The sequence below is a fragment of the Crinia signifera genome, chromosome 4 (assembly GCF_055691185.1).
Source record: "Crinia signifera chromosome 4, ASM5569118v1, whole genome shotgun sequence".
In the NCBI taxonomy this organism is placed as follows: Eukaryota; Metazoa; Chordata; class Amphibia; order Anura; family Myobatrachidae; genus Crinia; species Crinia signifera.
The window spans coordinates 19,363,910-19,383,448 of NC_139220.1; the positions used below are offsets into that span (position 1 = coordinate 19,363,910).

Here is a 19,539-nt window from a genome sequence, read left to right on the forward strand (position 1 = left end):
TTTTATCCGTTACATCCGCTCTGACCAATAAGTCTCTTAGGTTGCGCCCCCTAGAAAACACTGCATCACCCTCATATTTTTCAATGAGTCCAAATCTGGATCAAATCTAGATCATCTCTGACCATCGGACAATTCTAGTTACATGATAAGTGGAAGTTCCTTTAAGCACCCGATGTCAGTCAAATCCATTCCCATTAGACACTATTTAACTTGTAGTTCAACATATGTTGTATATTTAACCACATGTCCCTGCAGTAAATGATATGTGGGGAAAACTGAGAGAAGTTAAGGAGCGCATGGCAGCGCATCGTAGTGCGATTAAGTTAGCCATCAAAAAGGGCCACAGTGAACAGCCGGTGGCCCGACACTTTGTGGAGGCCAGGCACTCCTTGAGCTCTCTCAGATATAGAATTATTGATCAAGCACCCCTCAGCATTAGGGGGGGAGACCAAGGGAAGAAATTGCTCCAGTTGGAATCCAAGTGGATTTTCACTTTTAAAATCCACCAATGGGTTTAAACGAAAGTCTGGGGCTCAATGCATTTCTTTGATGTTGGTTAAATTATATCATTATGGTATTGTAATATGTAGTATACTTTTTAGATAACTGAAATATCTTTTTCTGCCCAGCAGGGGTCACTGGAGGACCATATATGAAATAGCTAAGAAATTGGATTTGGAATTAATATATGATGCAGTAGGATATATATATAAACAAATGTACTTGTTTGCACTTTGGCAAAGACATTCCTTTATACTATTTGTAATACACTGTGTGATTAGCACAGGTGTCTTAATGAAGCCTTCACGCCCTCTAGGAGGAGTATGTTCACTAGGATGTGGCTATATATTGCATGTTTTATATATATATATATATTTATATATATATATATAAAAAAAAAGATTTAATAGAAAAGTATTAAATCAGCGTAAATTCTTTTCAAACACATGGATTTTCTTATTCTTTTTATAAAAAAAAAAAACAGATGATATAAAAAGCTGTTAATCATATATTATATTACAATCAAACGAAACCTGCCCGGGGGTATATGGCACAGTAATAATTTTACATTATTTTTTATGACAATTTTTGACTACAACGACTTCCCAACATTACATAAATAACTAAATATTAATAAGTAATAGCAGCGCTGAAATCATTAATTTTACAAGAATTCTACAAAAAATTTTAACCAAAAGATAATTTTTCCCAATTTAAACTTTTTAAAATAAACTTCATTGACACGAGAATTAAAATGCATTCTCAATACCTCGCCAAACAAAAATCCCCCTACAAGTACAAAATTGAGTTAGGGAATAGAATATTAGTTTCACCTGTTCTAATTACAAATATACAATAAGAGGTACAATATATAATGGTCTTATTAATGCTCTACATATATCCAGGCAGAAATGTAAAGTTAGGTGGAGATGAACCAGCTAATTCAGGAAAAGAAAACTTTATAACTGTACATACTCACTGCATCCACAAAGCTCACCTACTGTATGCCCTGTTCCACGCCACACTGTTCTCTAAGCTTATAAACCAATGCCCATTCTTTGATACCTTAATATAGGCTGAGCGATGAGAAGAGAGAGGATCGCTGTGTGGCATTCTGCTATTACAGGATCCTGGCAAATTAATCGCTGCTTTTGTAGATTACCTCTGCCCTAAACTGTATTATTAGTTTACAGTGGATTTATCTTTAATAATTTAAGTGCTTATTAATCTGTAACTCAGTAGCCAGTTACATGTTGCCTGTATTTTTTGACTAAAAATTAGTTGCTATGGGTGAAGGCCAAAGTGTAGAAGTCTGTACAGTATAGTGCCTGTCACCGTTGTCATCTGGCTGTTTCACAAATGGTTATATACTCTCTTTATTTTCTATATAATCAATGTACTGTAACTGGTTGAATTGTCCTAAATAAGCAGGAGTGACATCACTGATCATCAAATACCAGATTATATTCTAAAAGAGTGACATCACTACATACCAAATACTACATTATATTTTACAGGAGTGATATCATTGCTCACCAAATAGCAGGTTTTATTTCACAGAAGTGACATCACTGCTCACCAAATACCAGGTTACATTCCCGAGGAGTGACATCACTACTTGCAAAATATCAGTTTATATCCCATAGGAATTACATCACTGCTCACCAAATACAATATTATATTTCACAGGAGTGACATCACTATTCACCAAATGCCAGGTTATATTCCATAGGAATTACATCAATGCTCACCAATATCATATTTTACAGGAGTGTCATCATTGTTCACCAAACACAATATAATATTTTACAGGAGGGATATCACACTGCTCACCTAATGCTACATTATATTTTGCAGGTGCAACATCATTGCTCACCAAATTCCAGGTTATATTCCAAGCAGTGATATCACTTCTCACAAATACCAGGTTATATACCACGTGAGACATCCCTGCTCACCAAATACTAGGTTATATTCCAAGGAGTGATATCACTTCTCACCAAATACCAGGTTATATTCCACATGTGAGACATCCCTGCTCACCAAATACTAGGTTATACTCCATAGGAATTACATCAATGGTCGCCAAATAAAATATTATATTTCACAGGAATGACATCACTGCTCACCAAATACTACATGTTATTTTACAGGAGTGACATCATCACTCGCCAAATAACAGGTTATATTTTCCAGGAGTGAAATCACTGCGCACCAATTGCCACATTATTTTACTCAGGAATGACATCACTGATCACCAAATACCAGGTCATAATTCACAGGAGTGACATTATTGGTCAACAAATGCAAGGTTATATTCCACAGAAGTGACATCACTGATCACCAAATATATCTAAAAAAAAAAACGGGTATTGATCATTAGCAAGAAGGTCGACAAGCATTGGGTCGAAACCATTAGGTTGACATGCTGAAAAGTCGAGATGGGTCTAGGTCGACAGGACATTAGGTTGACACAAGCATTAGGTCAACATGGGAAAGGTCAACAGTCAAAAGGTCGACATGGGGGTTTTCACTGTTTTTTTACCTGAATGTCGACACTATGGACATGGACACCGGTTAAAGTGCGCCGCTGCACTCGCCATGCTTCGGGCACGGTGCCTCGCTGCGCTCGGCACACAATATTTTTCTCCCACCACGCCTTAGTGGAGGGTAGGGCATGAAATACCGCCTGTCGGCACATGTCGGCTCAAAATACAGCGAAAAACCCCATGTCTACCTTGGTCGACCTTGCCCAAGTCGGACTAATGCTTGTGTCGACCTAATGACGGTTGACCTTGCCCATGTCAACCTGATGCTTGTGTCGACCTAATGACCTGTTGACCTAAAACCATGTCGACCTAGACCCATGTCGACTTTTCAGCATGTCAACCTAATGGTGTTGTTGAGATGGAATTTAATTGTATTTTCACACAAGATGCAGTTTTAAGTGAATGGACATTATATATGTGCAATATTGTCAGCGTATGTTTTCAAGGACTTCTTAAAGTGACATAAGCTATTCCAAGCCGCATATCTTGTTGCCATCAATCAAAGACTCACCAGCAACAAGCTATTCTGAAGCCTCCCCCCTTGTTTCTGTCAGGGCTAGTGAATAGTATATTTAGTTTTTGAATATATACATTACAACATGATGTCTTACGTCAGAGAGCCAACAAGAACTGCTGATTACCTGTTTTACCATATATATGGGGTCCCGACGTTGGGATCCCGACTGTTAAAACACAGACGGCCGGGTTCCCGACGGCCGTCGGCTATTTTCCCTCGTGGGGGGCCACAACCCCCATGGAGGGAGAATAGAATAGGTGGCGAGTGTAGCTCGCCACCGTTTCCGCAGCGTGGCGAGCGCAGCGTGTTGCGCTGGCCACGCTGTCTGAGACCGGCCAGTCGGGATCCCGACTTTGGGATAATGACTGTCGGGATCCTGACTGTCGGTGAAACATACCACACCCATATATGTAAAGGCTTTAAATAAGGTAGTAAGCATATTTCCTTATATGTAAAAACCCCTTTGCTGCGCCCATATCTTAGACCAGGGGTTCTCAAACTATTTGCTCTGGGACACTGTCAGACAATGAATATTATTACAGGCCCCCAGCAAGTTACCACAGAATGGCCGCCACAACATGTGTGGTCAGTGAAGTGACCGCTTTTGTCACAGGGAGGCAGTAGGTAAAGAGGGAATGGAAAAGGGGGAAAGGGGGATAAAAGAGGGAAGCAGAGGGTGTTTACTCATGCTGCTTTCAGACCGCAAAACTGGCTTTGACCCTGTATTTGAAAACGTTTCCAAAAACGGGTCTAAGCCAGCCAGCTCTGCAATGTACTGTCCCAACTAACTGCAGTGCCCCCCCGCCCTCCGTGTGCAGCCGGTACCTCAGTTATTGCGGATCCCGGCACTGCAGTATGGACGGTTGCACGTATTTAAAAAAGTGTCTTTCAGAAAATGGCTGCCCCATAGGAAAACCTGTTTTAAAAAACTGTCTTTGGTATGGGGGCAGCCATTTCTTATAAGAAAAGTGACTTTCGGAAAATGGCTGCCCCCATACGAAAGACAGTTTTTTAAAACAGGCTTTCCTATGGGGCAGCCATTTTCTGAAAGACACGTTTTTCATGAGTGCTTCCGACCATACGGCACTGCCGGGATCCGCAAATTACGGAGGTACCGGCTGCACGGGGGGGGGGGGCGGTTAAACACATTGCGGGGGTGGGTAGGGGGAGTTGACCCACGCGCGGGGGGGGGGGGGGGGGGGCGGCGGGGGGCGGCTCCAGTGCTGTGAATATTTAATGAGCGCTCATTAAATATTCACAGCGCTGAATTTAGGACCCAGCTCATTGGCTGGGTCCTAAATACCGTTTCAGACCCGATTTTGATGCCAAAATACCGGGTCTGAAACGGGTAGGACCCTCCATTTTTACCGTTTTACAAAATCGGCTTTTGTAAAACGGTAAAGTGGTCCTGCACCTTTCAGACCGCACAGATTATCGGTTTAAAACGGTTAAAAATCGGCAAAATACCGGTTTTTAAGTGCGGTCTGAAAGGGGCATTAATGAGTTATCCCCTGTCCCCCTCAACAAACACATTAGTCTGATGGTCAGCAACATGGAGTCGTGACCCCATGTTGAGGTAGTCGGGACCCACTTTAGGGTCAGGACCCACAGTTTGAGAACCGCTGTCTTAGAGGTTATCAGGTACAGTATATATTGTACCATGTGACCTGAGCTGAGCTGGTGCTGGGCTGGGTAAGATCTGGCAGCTGAGCTGGGCTGAGCTATGTTGAGCTGGGTGAGGCCTGAGATGAGAAGAGCCATGATACAATATGAACGTTGCTCAGTCTCACCTGTCTGTATGAATAAAACATCTCACATAATTGATTTATAAGAAATTACGTCTATTCCTTTTTTCCTCAACTATTCATTTTTTCCTCAACTTATCAGTGTTGACCCAATGCTTGTCGACTATCTTGCTGTAGACCTAATGATCGTATCCCAAAAAAACATAGGACTCACAACCATACATGCAGTAGACCTGTGCCACAGCTGTCTACTGATTGGACCAGTGTCTATACCACCAATCAAGCGTTGTGTTGCATTTCGCCTTTGGGTACCATTTTGCAGAAGCCGCTCAGCAGGAACACTATCACAGGAAGTGACAGGACAATGTTATATATAAAGGGCTATAGCTGGCTGCGGTAGAAGTGAGGTAACATTTAGCATAGGACATGAAATGGGGTCTCGTAGTAGTTAAGAGGTCACCATTTCTTAGAACAACACAGAGAGGGAAGTAAGAGGCCGGTGAACTACTAGCCGCATGCAGGAAACAGAAAAAAATCACAGGAAAAGAGACAGAAAAGAGTGTTAGCTGCACGTTACCTGGCGGGCGGGTAGTGATACCGCTGGGTTAGTGGTGAGCAGTGTGGCGCTGAGGCAGCAGGCTGCTGACAATCTACAAGAGACTGATAAATTAGACATATATACAAAGGGGTGACACAGTCCGCGATTACATAGAAAAGAGAACAAAACAAAATAGCAGTATTACAGGTCACTTACATTAGAGAGGTTTCATGTCTACAGAAGACACACACACATATATATATATATATATATCTCATTAGCAATAGTGCAATACGAGGTAAATTAGGCAGTAGTAATAAGCATCCTACAGGTCCATGTACCTGCTTCCAACACATAACGCCTAATGTATAAGTGTATGATTTACACACAGTACAAATGTACAAAATAACACACAACACATAAAACGCATACATTTACTAAAGTTTATTGAAAGGAGTTGATGTTGCCCATAGCAACGACATTATGTTTATGGTTTCTCGGTTGCATCCTAGATTGGTTACTAGAGGCAACCTCAACTCTTATTTTCAGAACTTATTTTTTTTTGTGTGAATTTATCCCTAAGAGAATGATTAAGTGCATGTAATAGTGATGTACATGCAGTGGGCCAATGATGGATGTACTGCACAGCTAGGACTGACGTAATCACGCCTGTAATTACTAGCTGCTGGCGCTGTGCAGTCCTGCTGCGGTAAGCAGCTATGGTTATAAACAGGTATGTTGCTGTAGAGGTCACAGGCTGGCACACCAATTGCATATGAAAAGTCCCGGTGCCAGGCACATAGAAATGGTAATAACAAGCACTTACCCCCCATGCCGTGAAGGACTGGAGCCGGCACACTGTGAAGTAGAAGAAAATGATTTAATGTGTAGGAATCATGAAGACAATAGCAGCTGTTTAACCCGACAGCTGTTTCAACTGCTCATCCCTGATGAAAACTGCCGGTAAACAGTTGAAACAGCTGTTGGGGTAAACAGCTGCTATTATCTTCATGATGCCTACGCATTAAATCATTTTCTTCTACTTCACTGTGTGCTGGCTCCAGTCCTGCACGGCGTGGGAGGCATATATATATAAATATATATAATTTTTTTTTGTTACTTGCTCAGTGTACTGAGACAACTGACCAACAACTCAATACTGTATATAATGTAAGAATGGTGACACCTGCAGGTCATAATATTGAATAACAGTGCATAAAAGTAATTATACAGATTTCATTATAACATTTACTTAATGCATCACTAATCAGCTGGTACAGCCTTATTGTAGCTGTGAGGAGTCCTGTATCCTATATGCTTTTTAGAAGAAAAGTGTTGATTTCTCTTTAATTGATTTATATAAATACATAACACAATGGGTTTAAGATATACACTTATTGACAAACACAACATTAATGTTTTTGACACACCAGATGTATCTTGTACAAAATATATTTGACAAAAATGATTTACAGAAACTAAAAACTACTGTAAAAAAATTAATAAAAAGGTACTTCTGTAGTTTCACGGCGCCAGCATGGCGCCGTGCTACTTCCGGGTTCTACGCTCGCCACGAAATATGTAAAAAAAAGTAACTTAACTCCATGCCAACATGGATAGTTCATACCCCCACTATCCATGTTGGCATGGAGTTGATTTTAAATAGCGTGGCGAGCCCGCAGCGGGGACTTAGACGCCATACTGGCGCCGTGAAACTACAGAAGTACCAATAAAAAAATAACAACAAAAGCGTAAGACCCTTAAAATTATTTTAATATAATCTGGAGTAAATATATATATTTTTTGTTTTAATGAAGATGAAACCAGTATTAATGTATATTGTGAGGTATTAAACCTCATGTAGCATTAGAATACATTATCTCTGTTAAATGTCAAATGTTGGTCACACAAAAAATGTATCTTTTGGATAAACTGACACTCTTTTTGAGCCCAGTAGCGGAACACCCCATGTATCCATGGAGCTCCAGCCACTGGAAGAGGATCATTTTCTTCTTCCATTGGCGGGACCTCCATGGGTACATGGGGTGTGCTGCTACCGGGCTAATAAATAAGTGTCAGTGAGAAGGGTTCAGTATGATATCCCCACATTCAAAATACCGACAAGCATTGGCAGACAGTCAAAATACCAACATATTCAAAATGCTGACATTCACTATGCCGACATGGCCTAAATGCCGACATGGTCAAAATGTTGACATGTCAAAAAGTCAACATGGTGTTCATTTGGATTGTCTATGTCAACATAGGCTTTTTTTTTTTTGAGACATCAACATGTAAAATGCCAGCATTTTGACCGTTTCGGCATTTTGACCATGATGGCATTAACTGCCTGCCAATAGTTGTCAGTAAATCGACTGCATCACCTAACCACTACCTCACACAATAGATACAGATAGAATATATGCAGTTTAAAAGTAATTAGACCTGATCATGGGTTTCTCTGCTGTTACTTTTGTTCTTTATAATGCCCTCAATAGTTTCATCAAAGCACCGCCTACTTCACTAGGAAACAGGGTGGAATCCAGGAGGGTGAGCCTCTCGACTGGGAGTATGGGAGACCTCTCTTTTATTTGGGAGTCTCCCAGACATTTTGAGGAGAGTTGGCAAGTGTTATTGTCCAACATAAAGTTATGACCCTCCACAAATGACTTCTTTAACCATACAAAGAGTCACGTTGAGAGCTAGTTGGTTGGTACTTTATCTCTTTCTATGGCTTATTACATCGCTCTTATTATATCTCTTTTCAAAGTCTAGGTCAACATTTTAGCTTTATCACTCTAAGTAACGCTCAGCATTTCATTCCACTATCGATGGAGAAAGATGTTATATCATCGTCATCCTGTGGTATACTCTGATCATACTCTATGTCCATCCAGATGCCACATGTCATTCGTACCGGTAACATCAGGGCTGACATTAAATCTTCCGTCTTAGCAGAAACGTTAAAGTATCAGAAGTAAAACTTGTAAACAAATGCACCGTTTTATTTAATGATATAAGATCACATTGTTTGTTTCCTCTTTAAATACATATTAATGAGAAAAAAGCAACAACTAAATAAATAATATTAGTAAATACAGCAATTAGTAAATACAACATTATGTGCAAACAGAGGTCAACGTGCAGTTCCAAATAGGCCGCACCAATTTCATCCTAGTCAGTTCTGTGTACCACATCTTACAAAGAGGACAAATTCAGTTTCCCCATTGTATCCAATCAGATTCTTGCTAATATTTACTCAATGAATATTAGATATTTAGAATCTGATAGGATTCTATGGGCAACACCACCACATATACTCTTAAAAGGGTTTCTCCCATGTGAATACAAAATGTAAGGCTTAGGGGAGTATTCAATCCCTGACTCTATTTCCGACAGCGGCGGCCGCCTATTCAATAATGTTGATTCTGATAGCATTGAAGGCGGAATTTGACAAAAGAAATCCGGCTTTCAAACCAGACTGATCTGTTTTGTTGGAAACGGCCATGGATTGTTGAGTTGGCATCTGGATCTCAACAATCCACGGCCGTTTTCGCTGGCACGCCCCCTTTTCGACACTCGACGGGCAGAACAATGAATTCACCCTGTTGATAAACTGTCGTGCTGGCCAAAAACAGGGCAGAATTCCGACTGTCGGAACATTCCAACACTCGGAATCCGTGATTGAATAACCCCCTTAATTATGCATTAAAAGCTTTTCCTAGATGTTCAAGTCTATAAGAATAGGCTTCCACTGTATAGTCATGTTTCTGGGTAAATTATCAAATAAGAGAGAGAGTTTATTTGCATATTTAAAGCAACGTTCCATTAAAATAATAATTGTTAAAGGTTTTTTTTTATTTTACAAATGCTGTCAAATTATACCGATAAACAATCCTCGTTGCCTGAATAAGAAGGGACTACATCTGAAACATAATTTATAAGGTTCTATACATTTTAAGGGCTGCTTGTACACAGCAATAGCACCACTACCACGATCATAGCATGTGTCCTACAACCAATGCATTTTGAGAGTCATTTCAGTGCAAACATTTCCTATGTAATAGTTTTTATGTGAAAGTTCTCCTGAGAATGGCAGTATCCTCTGTGTCCTTGTTTTATCATAAAACAAGAGGCAACAGGCTAACTTTTATTAAATACATACTATTCTTGCATTTTAAAGAACAAAACAAATTATAAAAAAAATAAAAAATTCCATTAATTCCAAGATAAAAGCATACCACCATAATAGTAAATCACCAAAATAATTACATTGTTTTATTTTATACACTAATATCTGGTATCAGGATTTAGCATTGGGTTGATAGTGATTTTGTATTCAAACTGAATAAAATATCAGTCAGTCAGTCAATTCCAGGGGTTCCCAAACTTTTTTGAATCATGTGCCCTAGAGTATCAGAATTATTTTCATGGCACCTCTAGGCCAAACATTTCTTATTAAGAAATTCAGAATTTTTTTTTTTATTTAGTAAATTGTGTTTATATGTCACCCTTAGATTCAGTTATGTAGTGAGGCAGCCGCCATCTCTGGATTTGCCTATTTAATTGACCATAAAAAAATGTGAATTGGTCCTGGACCACAAATCCAAGGCACCCCTCCAAGTGTCCCGAGGCACCCCAGAGTGCCACGGCACACAGTTTGGGAACCACTGGTCTATTCATAGAGAGGATTGTTGATAGGTGGAAAATAACTAATATATAATATATATCATGATGACATCATTGGAACAGATACATTAATATAGAAGAAAAGCAGAAATGTTGGGAAACACGCGTTTCGCAAGCCTAATAAAGATGGTATATTTCACTGTTGTGATCCTACAGAGTAGATGGAATTGAAAATAATTTCTTAAGGTGTTCATGAATATATTATGGGGCAGTCTAGTTCCATGTTACAATTATTTTAATCACATAACGATTGTGCTACGTTCTCCTGCTGGTCCATTTGTCAACGCTGAGAAGCTTCATGCAATATTTGGAGCCTTCGTACCTCAATTCATTTTTTTTTAACAGTAGTTTTGTGAATTCGTTTGGAATTGTAAGTGCGATAGAACCAGCTACTGTCTTGTATTACCAAATTATACAATACTTTTCAATGACTTTTGCAAAGTCTCTGGACTTTATCTCCGCTCATTGGTTGTGAACCGTATTTGTTACTTAAGTAGTAAACCAACCTCTGCTATAAATCATTTAATTTTTCTTTTATGCATGCGAATACGTTTCAGATTTGGTAAATTTGCAGACACAGAGAACCCTCTACTTGGAGGCAAAGTTTTTTGGCTCCAAATGTTGCTATTTTTGGTTACAGTAAGAAGATTTTTAAAGTGTATCTTCTGTCCGCCCCATCTAAATGAACAAAAAATTAAAGGCAATGGAGTAATTCAGAGAGTCTGTTGCATCAATGGCCTTTAAATGTCACTATCATGTAATATCTGTTGCGGTTTAAAAAAAATATGACCTAGTAGAGTCTGTCGCTTTTACAACATCTCTTCATGAAGGCCAATCCTCTTCCTGTCCTCACTTACGTTCTGGAGAACAGATCCAGGAGACAGGCAGCTGAAATGAGATTCCCGCAGTAAGTTACCAGGTAATGGGTCTATATGTCCTTCAATCATCACAGCTGCTGCTTCAAAGTTCTCGTCAAGTTCCAAGTCTTGCATTAAAGCCAAATTGTAGACAAACATTGGTCATGCAATCAAGGAATATATAAACAGAATTGTGGATTTATCATTTAGAATCAGTATTTGTTCAATGCGCTCTCATTTTTTAGGGGCAGTCCATTAGATATGACCATACCAACATTTTTTAAAATTGTTGTTTATTATTGGTGTTTGAGTTCTATAACGATTTTCGTGTATAAACATATATATTAGGAAAGACACCAAACAAAGCATGGATATTTCCTTATAAATATTAGTAATTAAAGCAGCAATTCTGATGGAAAAAAACATAAAACACTGTGGCAAGCAATAGGAAGAAACTTGGTAGTCATCATTTACCCTTGGTTTGTTTCTTCAGGCTCTTATTTTTAAATGTATCATTTACCAGAGTTTGCATTGCACAGTGTCATGTGATTTCCACGGCAACCACAGTCATATTATGTAGTAAGAAGAGAGTCTTTGGAGCTCCCCCCAGCGCTCCCTCATTTATACTTTACATTACATGACGTTACATGACATGCTGAAAGTCTTCTCTTCTCTGTGTATATGTGACTACCCTCCAGAAAGATTTTGAAAAGGAAATAATGATTTGTAGGAGATCAGATAAAAATAACAGATGCATGCTCAAAAAGGTACTTGGCCTTTAAACGGAAAAAGCTATGCTGGATTGCTGCTTTAAATAACTTTTGTTTGGGGAAACAAATGTATAAAGAAATGCCCCAATTTTTTTTTGAAACGTCATACTTTAATGCACAACTGTGCACTAGTCATTGTAGGCTGTAATGATAAACCAATTTATTAAAGTGCTTTATTGTGCACCAATCACCTATGTTCAAATGATCAAGAATCTTTATTTAACACATGGAGGGTCTGCCTGTTAATGCGCAATTATGCACACAATAAAAATAAATTTGCATCTTTCCCAACAGACTACGTTTCATATGGTTACACCATGAAGCAGGAGGCAGTGAAATAAATTATCCTGTTACATTTACATTTTCTGTACCATAAGAAATATTAAAGAGTTAGAATGCCATACAATATGGATATAGCAAACAATCAATAACACTATCGGCCAAATGTTGTAAGGTGCGATTTTTTTAAATTTTAGGGGTTTTTTTGGGGGGTAAAAACAGGTGATTTTGCACATTTTTCAAAAATCACATGTGTAACGGTGCAAATTGCAGTTACATTTGCACGTTTTGTGGTACAAATTGCACATTTTGGGCTGTCTAAAAAAAATGCCACTTTATTACATTTGCAATTTTCAGGAAAAAAATGGTGCATCACCTAAAAAAAATTGCAACTTACTACATTTGGCCCTATATAGAGTGGCACATTTTTGTTACAGTTTATAACATATTAACTGATTTTGGTTGGGTCATAACATTTACTGTAATTAAAATGTGTACTTTTCTTTCTGATATTTATTCTTTATACACTTACAATATCTTTATGCACCTTCTTTTGTGAATAGTTTTGTTGCATCTTAACTTTTATAAAAATACATTATTATAGAATACATTCGCTCATAAAATTAAAGAGATGCTTTTTAACTCTGGGCCTGTTTAATTAATGGAATAGTAGATAATTGTAGATTAATTCCATGAGAAAATAAACTCTTATTGAGATTTGACATGCTCAGTAGAATTTTTTGTTGTTTCTAAAAGAGCTAAACAAACAACAATTTAAATATAAATTTTTATGAATTTAAATCTTTACCTCCCCCCCCCCCTACCACACTTAAAGATCTGTGGAATTCTACTTTCATTCGTATATTATCTTTTTAATATCTGTACTTTTTTTTAATTCATATTATGTTTGTATTATAAGGAAGTTTAACAGTCAGTATATCTCAATGTCATTTTAAAGATCCCTGAGCTAGTTATCGCATATCATAAAATCTTCTTTAACAAAAAAAATACAACTAAATAACCTTCCAACGTATGAATTTGTTGTCAAGTTTTGATTCGGGAACAGCAAAATATCCAAAAAGTTGCAATTTATAAAAAAAAATGGCATATTTTGTGAAACCTTTAAATTAATCTTCAGACCTGTATTCCTCTCACCACAAGTCTCTGAATAAAAATATACATGACTTTCCAAGGAAATAGAAATGTACTTTCCATTGAATGTCCATAAAAAAAAGATCCCTGAAAATGACCCTGATTTTGTGATTGGGGCGTAGGTCTGTGAACTTATTATGGGTTGTATGTGTTTTCAATGAAAACATATATAATCTCTTCAATATCTAGTGGAAAATATTGTATTAGGTTCAAGCAGGTTTAAAAAATTTGCAAACATTGATTGCATGGGTCTTGTATGCAGCAAATAGAGACCATCCATTTATAGACACACGGTCAGATATGTAACTAGGGTGTTGTAAAAGGCCAAAGGCATCTTGGAGGCCAAGTTTTGGCTATGTGTATATGCCATAATCTACCAGATAACCCTTGGAACCATTTTAAACTCTTGGCACAACATAAAACCAGTATTTACACGATAAAAGTTCAAGATGTGAACCGGACTAAAACGCCTATGAAATAAATAATCTGAACTACATATATATACACATTGTGAGATTCTTTTTTTGTGTTTTGTTTTTTTAATGGTAAATAAAATCTGCCATATATACATCAAAAGCTATGGTCTAGAAAAGATTCACCATACAGAAAAACATACTGTCTTTTCTAACAGTCATAGAAGATTAGCAATTGAGGTCCGTAGTGTAAATGAAAATCATTCTCTCCCTTTACAAACATAAAACAATTATTTGTGGGTTCTACACCATGGCTGAGCACAAGTGAGATTTTAGAGAAATTTCTGAGTGATCATGTGGGGTTAAGGCTGGGCTAGGGGGGGTGGACAACTCATTATTATTTGGAACTGACCTTGCACCTGAGACACCCAACAGCTTAACCCAATTTGTCTATTAGTAAACCTAAGTAGGTACTTAGCATTCACAAGCAAGTAGATGTCCCATTTGCACCAAATGATACATTACATTTGTGCAGATTAAAAGTAAAACTATGAACCATATGAAAGAATGAATGGGTTTACAAACAGAGAAACATTCTGGACTTGGTTGTATAATATACTAGGTACTAGGTAATACTTGAAGATACGTTGTGAACAGCAGTAAAATAAAATAATAAAAATTAGACAAGGACCACGTGTATTGTATAGACTCCGTCAGCCTTAAATTTATCTAAAAAATACATTCAAATCCACCAAGTACTGGTGTTGAAAATAACAGTCATAGTCAACTATGAACTGGTCATGATTAAGAAGCTTCTAAACAAAAGTTAAGGTCTACTGCAACACCACCCTACCAAAAACTAGCAGAACCAAGTAGTCCAGCTTTTAGGACATTTGCAGTTAAGATGCTCCATGGGATTGCTCCAAGATGAAGGGGGAAATTTACCAAATCTTTCTATCTCTCTTCAAGGTTTGATACATCTTCCCCCAAATCCATTGCTGGAAGAGGTAGAAGAACGTTGTATTTTGGTGCTGCCGTATCATACACATACAGTAAGTGAATGGTTTCTCACATTGTTAAATGATGGTGTATGATATTTGAAATGAGGATAATATAAAATTTCTGTTTAATAAATAAATAGATTCAAATGTGCTATTATTGTTCTTTTTTCATAGAAAAAAAAAAGTAAAATCATAACATTCTAGATGTAGGTTTAATGGTGCATGCTAAAATATTACTGCCCTCTACTCTTTGAAGCTAGTGTATTACAGATGTATATTATACAAATAAAGAATTTAACGTATGAGATTTGATCAGATTAAGGACTCAAAATAAATAAATAAATGAATAGGAATATTTCGCGTGGGAGTAGAAAGTCTTACCAATAACAAGAGTATCTCTAAAGTGACACATATTTTGGAACTCATCAAATGAGGGCTTATGACAAATCAATGAATGTAATAAAATTAGGCAATGTTGGTGGCCATTACTGTATCCACCTCTGGGAACCAGGGGATGTATATTTCTCATGTGGTGGGTATCCCAGCTACTGGACCTCTTTGGTTCTTCTCTTTGGATAATTCAAGACTCCTTCAAGTCTTAGATCCAAAATAATGTTTCAATAAACCTCTTTCAGCCATCTTTAGTGTTAAGGATAAACATGAAGCAGTGATAAAGATTAAAGATGAAGACAGGAAAATTTACAGGCAAAAAAGTTCTTTCTACAATGAAAATCAACATTTGTTGAGTGCACATTGTCCGATGCTACTTATCTTTACTACATTTGCATCATCTACACAAAACATCATTTTGTCTGTAGGACTCTATACTATAAATAATCCCTGTGAGATATACTGCAATACTGTAATACCAAGAAAAACCTATTTGTGTTGTTATTGGTTAGTAAGACACCGTTTTCAAGGCCACTTGTGAAAACCACCAAAACAATAACATTTATATTGTGCTTAACACCCATGCTTGACAAGTACACCTGCCTACAACCCTCCTACCCACCAAGACTCTCCAAATACTAACGACACCCTTCCTTTGCGTCACCTGACTCTTCCAACTCTCTAAGCTTGCTCCAAGTGACTGACTCATTATTTGCAGGTCAATTGCACAGAACATCCACCGACATACAGCCGGCAACCTGCCCTAAAACCACCCGGTGACTGGAAATGGTGGCACAAATAGGTTTAACACAGAGTAATATTTTTTAATTCATTAATTTGATTCTGATCTAAACAATTCTGGTCTAAACAATGTTTCACTGAGGTCAGGGCGATCTGTATAGAGGGGGCTGGATAGCGGTCTTGGAGAGAAAACCCTTGCCTCCCGAAGCCTTGATTCATATAATGGATAGTTAGTCTGCCGCTGCTGCATGTATCTGGGGGAACATGCGGCAAGCGGGTAGTGGTTACCTTTTTGTCTGGAACATAGAGTTGTGGAAGTTAAAGAGTGAGCCTCTCTGGTACTGGGTGGTGGTGGTTGTGATGATGATGATGAAGCTGCAAAACTGAAGTAGTTTTTCTGCAATCGGGAGCTAGAAGATTCCGGACTGTATGTAAAACTTTGTCTGGAAGGATGCAGAGGGGAGAAACACTGTGTATTAAGCTGTCCTGTGCTCCTCGAAGCTGACAACTCGTGGAAGAGGTGTGAAGATGGCTTCTCTGGGCTGGAGTTGGCAGATGATGATGTTGCTGCTGGGAACCTGAGTGGTGGCCTGTCCTGCGTTGCTTGGTATGGTAACTTGGAGCAATACGTGTGAAGCGGGTTTCTTGCTGGAGCTGGGAACTGCTGCAAAGACAGCAAATGTGTTACCTGGTGTTGGTGAATGGACGACGTCGCGCTGCAGCTACCTGATGCCTGCACTCGGGGCTTGATGGAAATCAGAGGTGCTTGTCATTGCCCCTTGATCCTTTGGCTGCTTTGGGGTTAAGTGGAGATGCAATTTGCTCCGTAATCTTGGAAAACCCATGGATTACACTAAGCGCTAACAAATTCATATCTGCTCCCCTTTAAAGGAGAATCAGATGCCTCAGTTAATGAAACATTTGTAAGCAGAAGATCTGATATTCTCATTTGCTATACCACTAGTAATCTGGAATATGGGAAATATTATACAATCTTTTAAATTTAAAGTTTCCTGCCCATTATTTTAACTGTATTAGCTACAGAAAATACAAGTTGGCTTATATATTATAGCTACTAATAACATTTATATAAGGCAACATATATCTAGGTTGATTGATCTATTAATCTGAATCTCATCAGCAAATCCTATCGGCAACACCCATCTGCATATTGTATTTAAATCAGTTTAATCCCCATTAAAAATGGACAAGTGTACACACAGGCAACATTTTTAAATAATTCAACTGTACTGGAATCAAGAACATCAGATATAACAAACTACACACATCCGAATGTAATACATAGTATATCTAGTATATTTTCAACTCAAGGTAAACATTCCATACATTACCAGTAATAAACAGAAGAAACAGCATCATAAACAAGGGGAAATTGTAAGGTGTTATATATTTAGCAAATCTAATTCTCGACAGGTCACACATTCTATTTAAATATGTACTAGAGCACCGGCCATCTAAAGTGGAGGCAGCCATTTTGTAAGCTGAATTGCTCAACAAAATACAGGTTGAGTATCCCTTATCCAAAATGCTCGGGACCAGAAGAATTTTGGATAATGGATTATTCCGTATTTCAGAATATTTTTATATGTCATTTATGTATCTTGAGGTATCTTGGATTTATGTTGTACAAACACATGAAATACACACAAGTATATTTTATTTGTGCATAAAACAAGGTTTCAAAACATGAAACAAAGTTTGTGTACTATCTTAGATACTGAATTTAAATGCCAAGCACTCATTTTCTTACACATATTTAGTGCCAGTTACATATGATGTCCCCAGTAGTGCCAGTAACATATCATGTCCCCAGTAGTGCCAGTAACATATCATGTACCCAGTAGTGCTAGATACATATCATTTCCCCAGTAGTGCTATAACAGATGTCCCCAGTAGTGCTTTTAGCACAAAAAAATATATATATATATTTTTTTCACTTTCTAGAATGTATGTTTTCAGAATAATTTGGATAATGGATATTTGGATAAGGGATACTCAACCTGTAGTACAGTAAGGCCACCAGTCCCTAGTGCATTGTTCAGCTGTATTCACATGAATATTGATTATGTTTACAAAATGGCCACCTCTTTTGTGTGGGACCAAGAGATGCACTTTTAATAAAATAAAGCCATAACATGATATTTTATAAAACTCACAATGTGCCTGTGTTTCATGACAGCAGAGTATTCCAAAATACCAAATACAGAATTGTACAGATATACAGTAGGTCAGCAAATCTTTAAAGAGGACAACAAACTAGGTTGTCCAAATAGACAACAAACTAGGGTATCCAAATAGACAACAAACTGGGGTGTAGTGCAATAAATAAACAATAAAGGCCAACAAAACTCTAGCATGTATTAAAAGAGGCATGGAAACTAGGGATTCAAAAGTAATTATGTCCCATAAAGCTTGCCATCACTATAAGTTGTAAATTACTGCATATAACGCAGCTTAGATACCGGCTATAAAGCAGCTTCATTAAGAACAGGTGATTTTAATATGTAGCGTTATTTGATTGGCTGACAGTCCTTTTTAAACACCCTCTTGATACCTGGGGTCATCTTCTGAAGAAATCGCCAAACTACATGACGGAGAAACGCGTCAAGAGCCCCCTTATATGACTACTGAAAAACCAGTGGGTATGGACTTTTAAATCTTTAAACGGTAAAGAGCCAATTTACTGCCGTAAACCGGACCCGCCTCACAGTGAGCTTGGTGTGGAGGAGGTTTTCGGGCTGTGTCACCTGGAGTGCCGAGAGAGCTTCTGTGCAGCAGCGGCACTAAGACTGGCAAAATACAAGTGTCCGCCCCCAACTGAGAGCATGTGGACTACTCGCAGACGCAATCGGTGTGAGCTGGTCTCACACTACGGTCTGCCACCGTGTACAGCAGCCGCTGCATCTGCCACTGTGCCGTTTCCAGAGATTACCCTGCTTATTGGTATGTACAACTCTCCTGCAAGTTAACAGTGTTCGGATTAACTCCTAAATCGTGACATTTTGACACCAACTGTAGCACTGCCCATTAAGACTGTGAAGTGAGGAATTGTGGTTATTTATTGGAGCATCAGTGCAGTAATTACAAAAATTGGAGTAACCTGCCTCATGAATCAATTGACTGTTGGATATATAAAAGTTCACAAGAACTAAGTTCCTACAAAAGAGGCTATACTCTCAGCTTATAAACCAATAAATGGATACAAAAGGGCCGTTACCATACCCCAAGGTTTTCATCTGTCTTTTTATGTGATTTTATTATGGTTGTGATGACTGTATATTAATTGTTATATTAATTAATAAATTATTATTATCGTTTAAATTGTATAATTCTTGCTTCTTTTTAGAGAATCAATAGTATGAGGGAAAGGAGGGAG

General features: G+C 38.1%; 1 protein-coding gene across 10 annotated transcripts in view; it reads right to left on the reverse strand.

Annotated features, from left to right (window-relative positions):
• Positions 1-19,539, reverse strand: part of BICD1 (BICD cargo adaptor 1) — a 185,689-nt gene that overhangs the window by 3,520 nt on the left and 162,630 nt on the right. The window contains exons 8-9 of one of the 10 annotated variants that reach the window (XM_083181321.1): positions 16,431-16,806; positions 5,890-5,962 (exon numbers count right to left, since the gene is read on the reverse strand). The exons of 1 other annotated variant lie outside the window; for it this stretch is intronic. In XM_083181321.1, the coding sequence (XP_083037447.1) occupies positions 5,890-5,962; positions 16,431-16,806 (449 nt within the window). 8 more of the 10 variants (XM_083181322.1, XM_083181323.1, XM_083181324.1 and 5 more) reach the window with 8 other exon arrangements.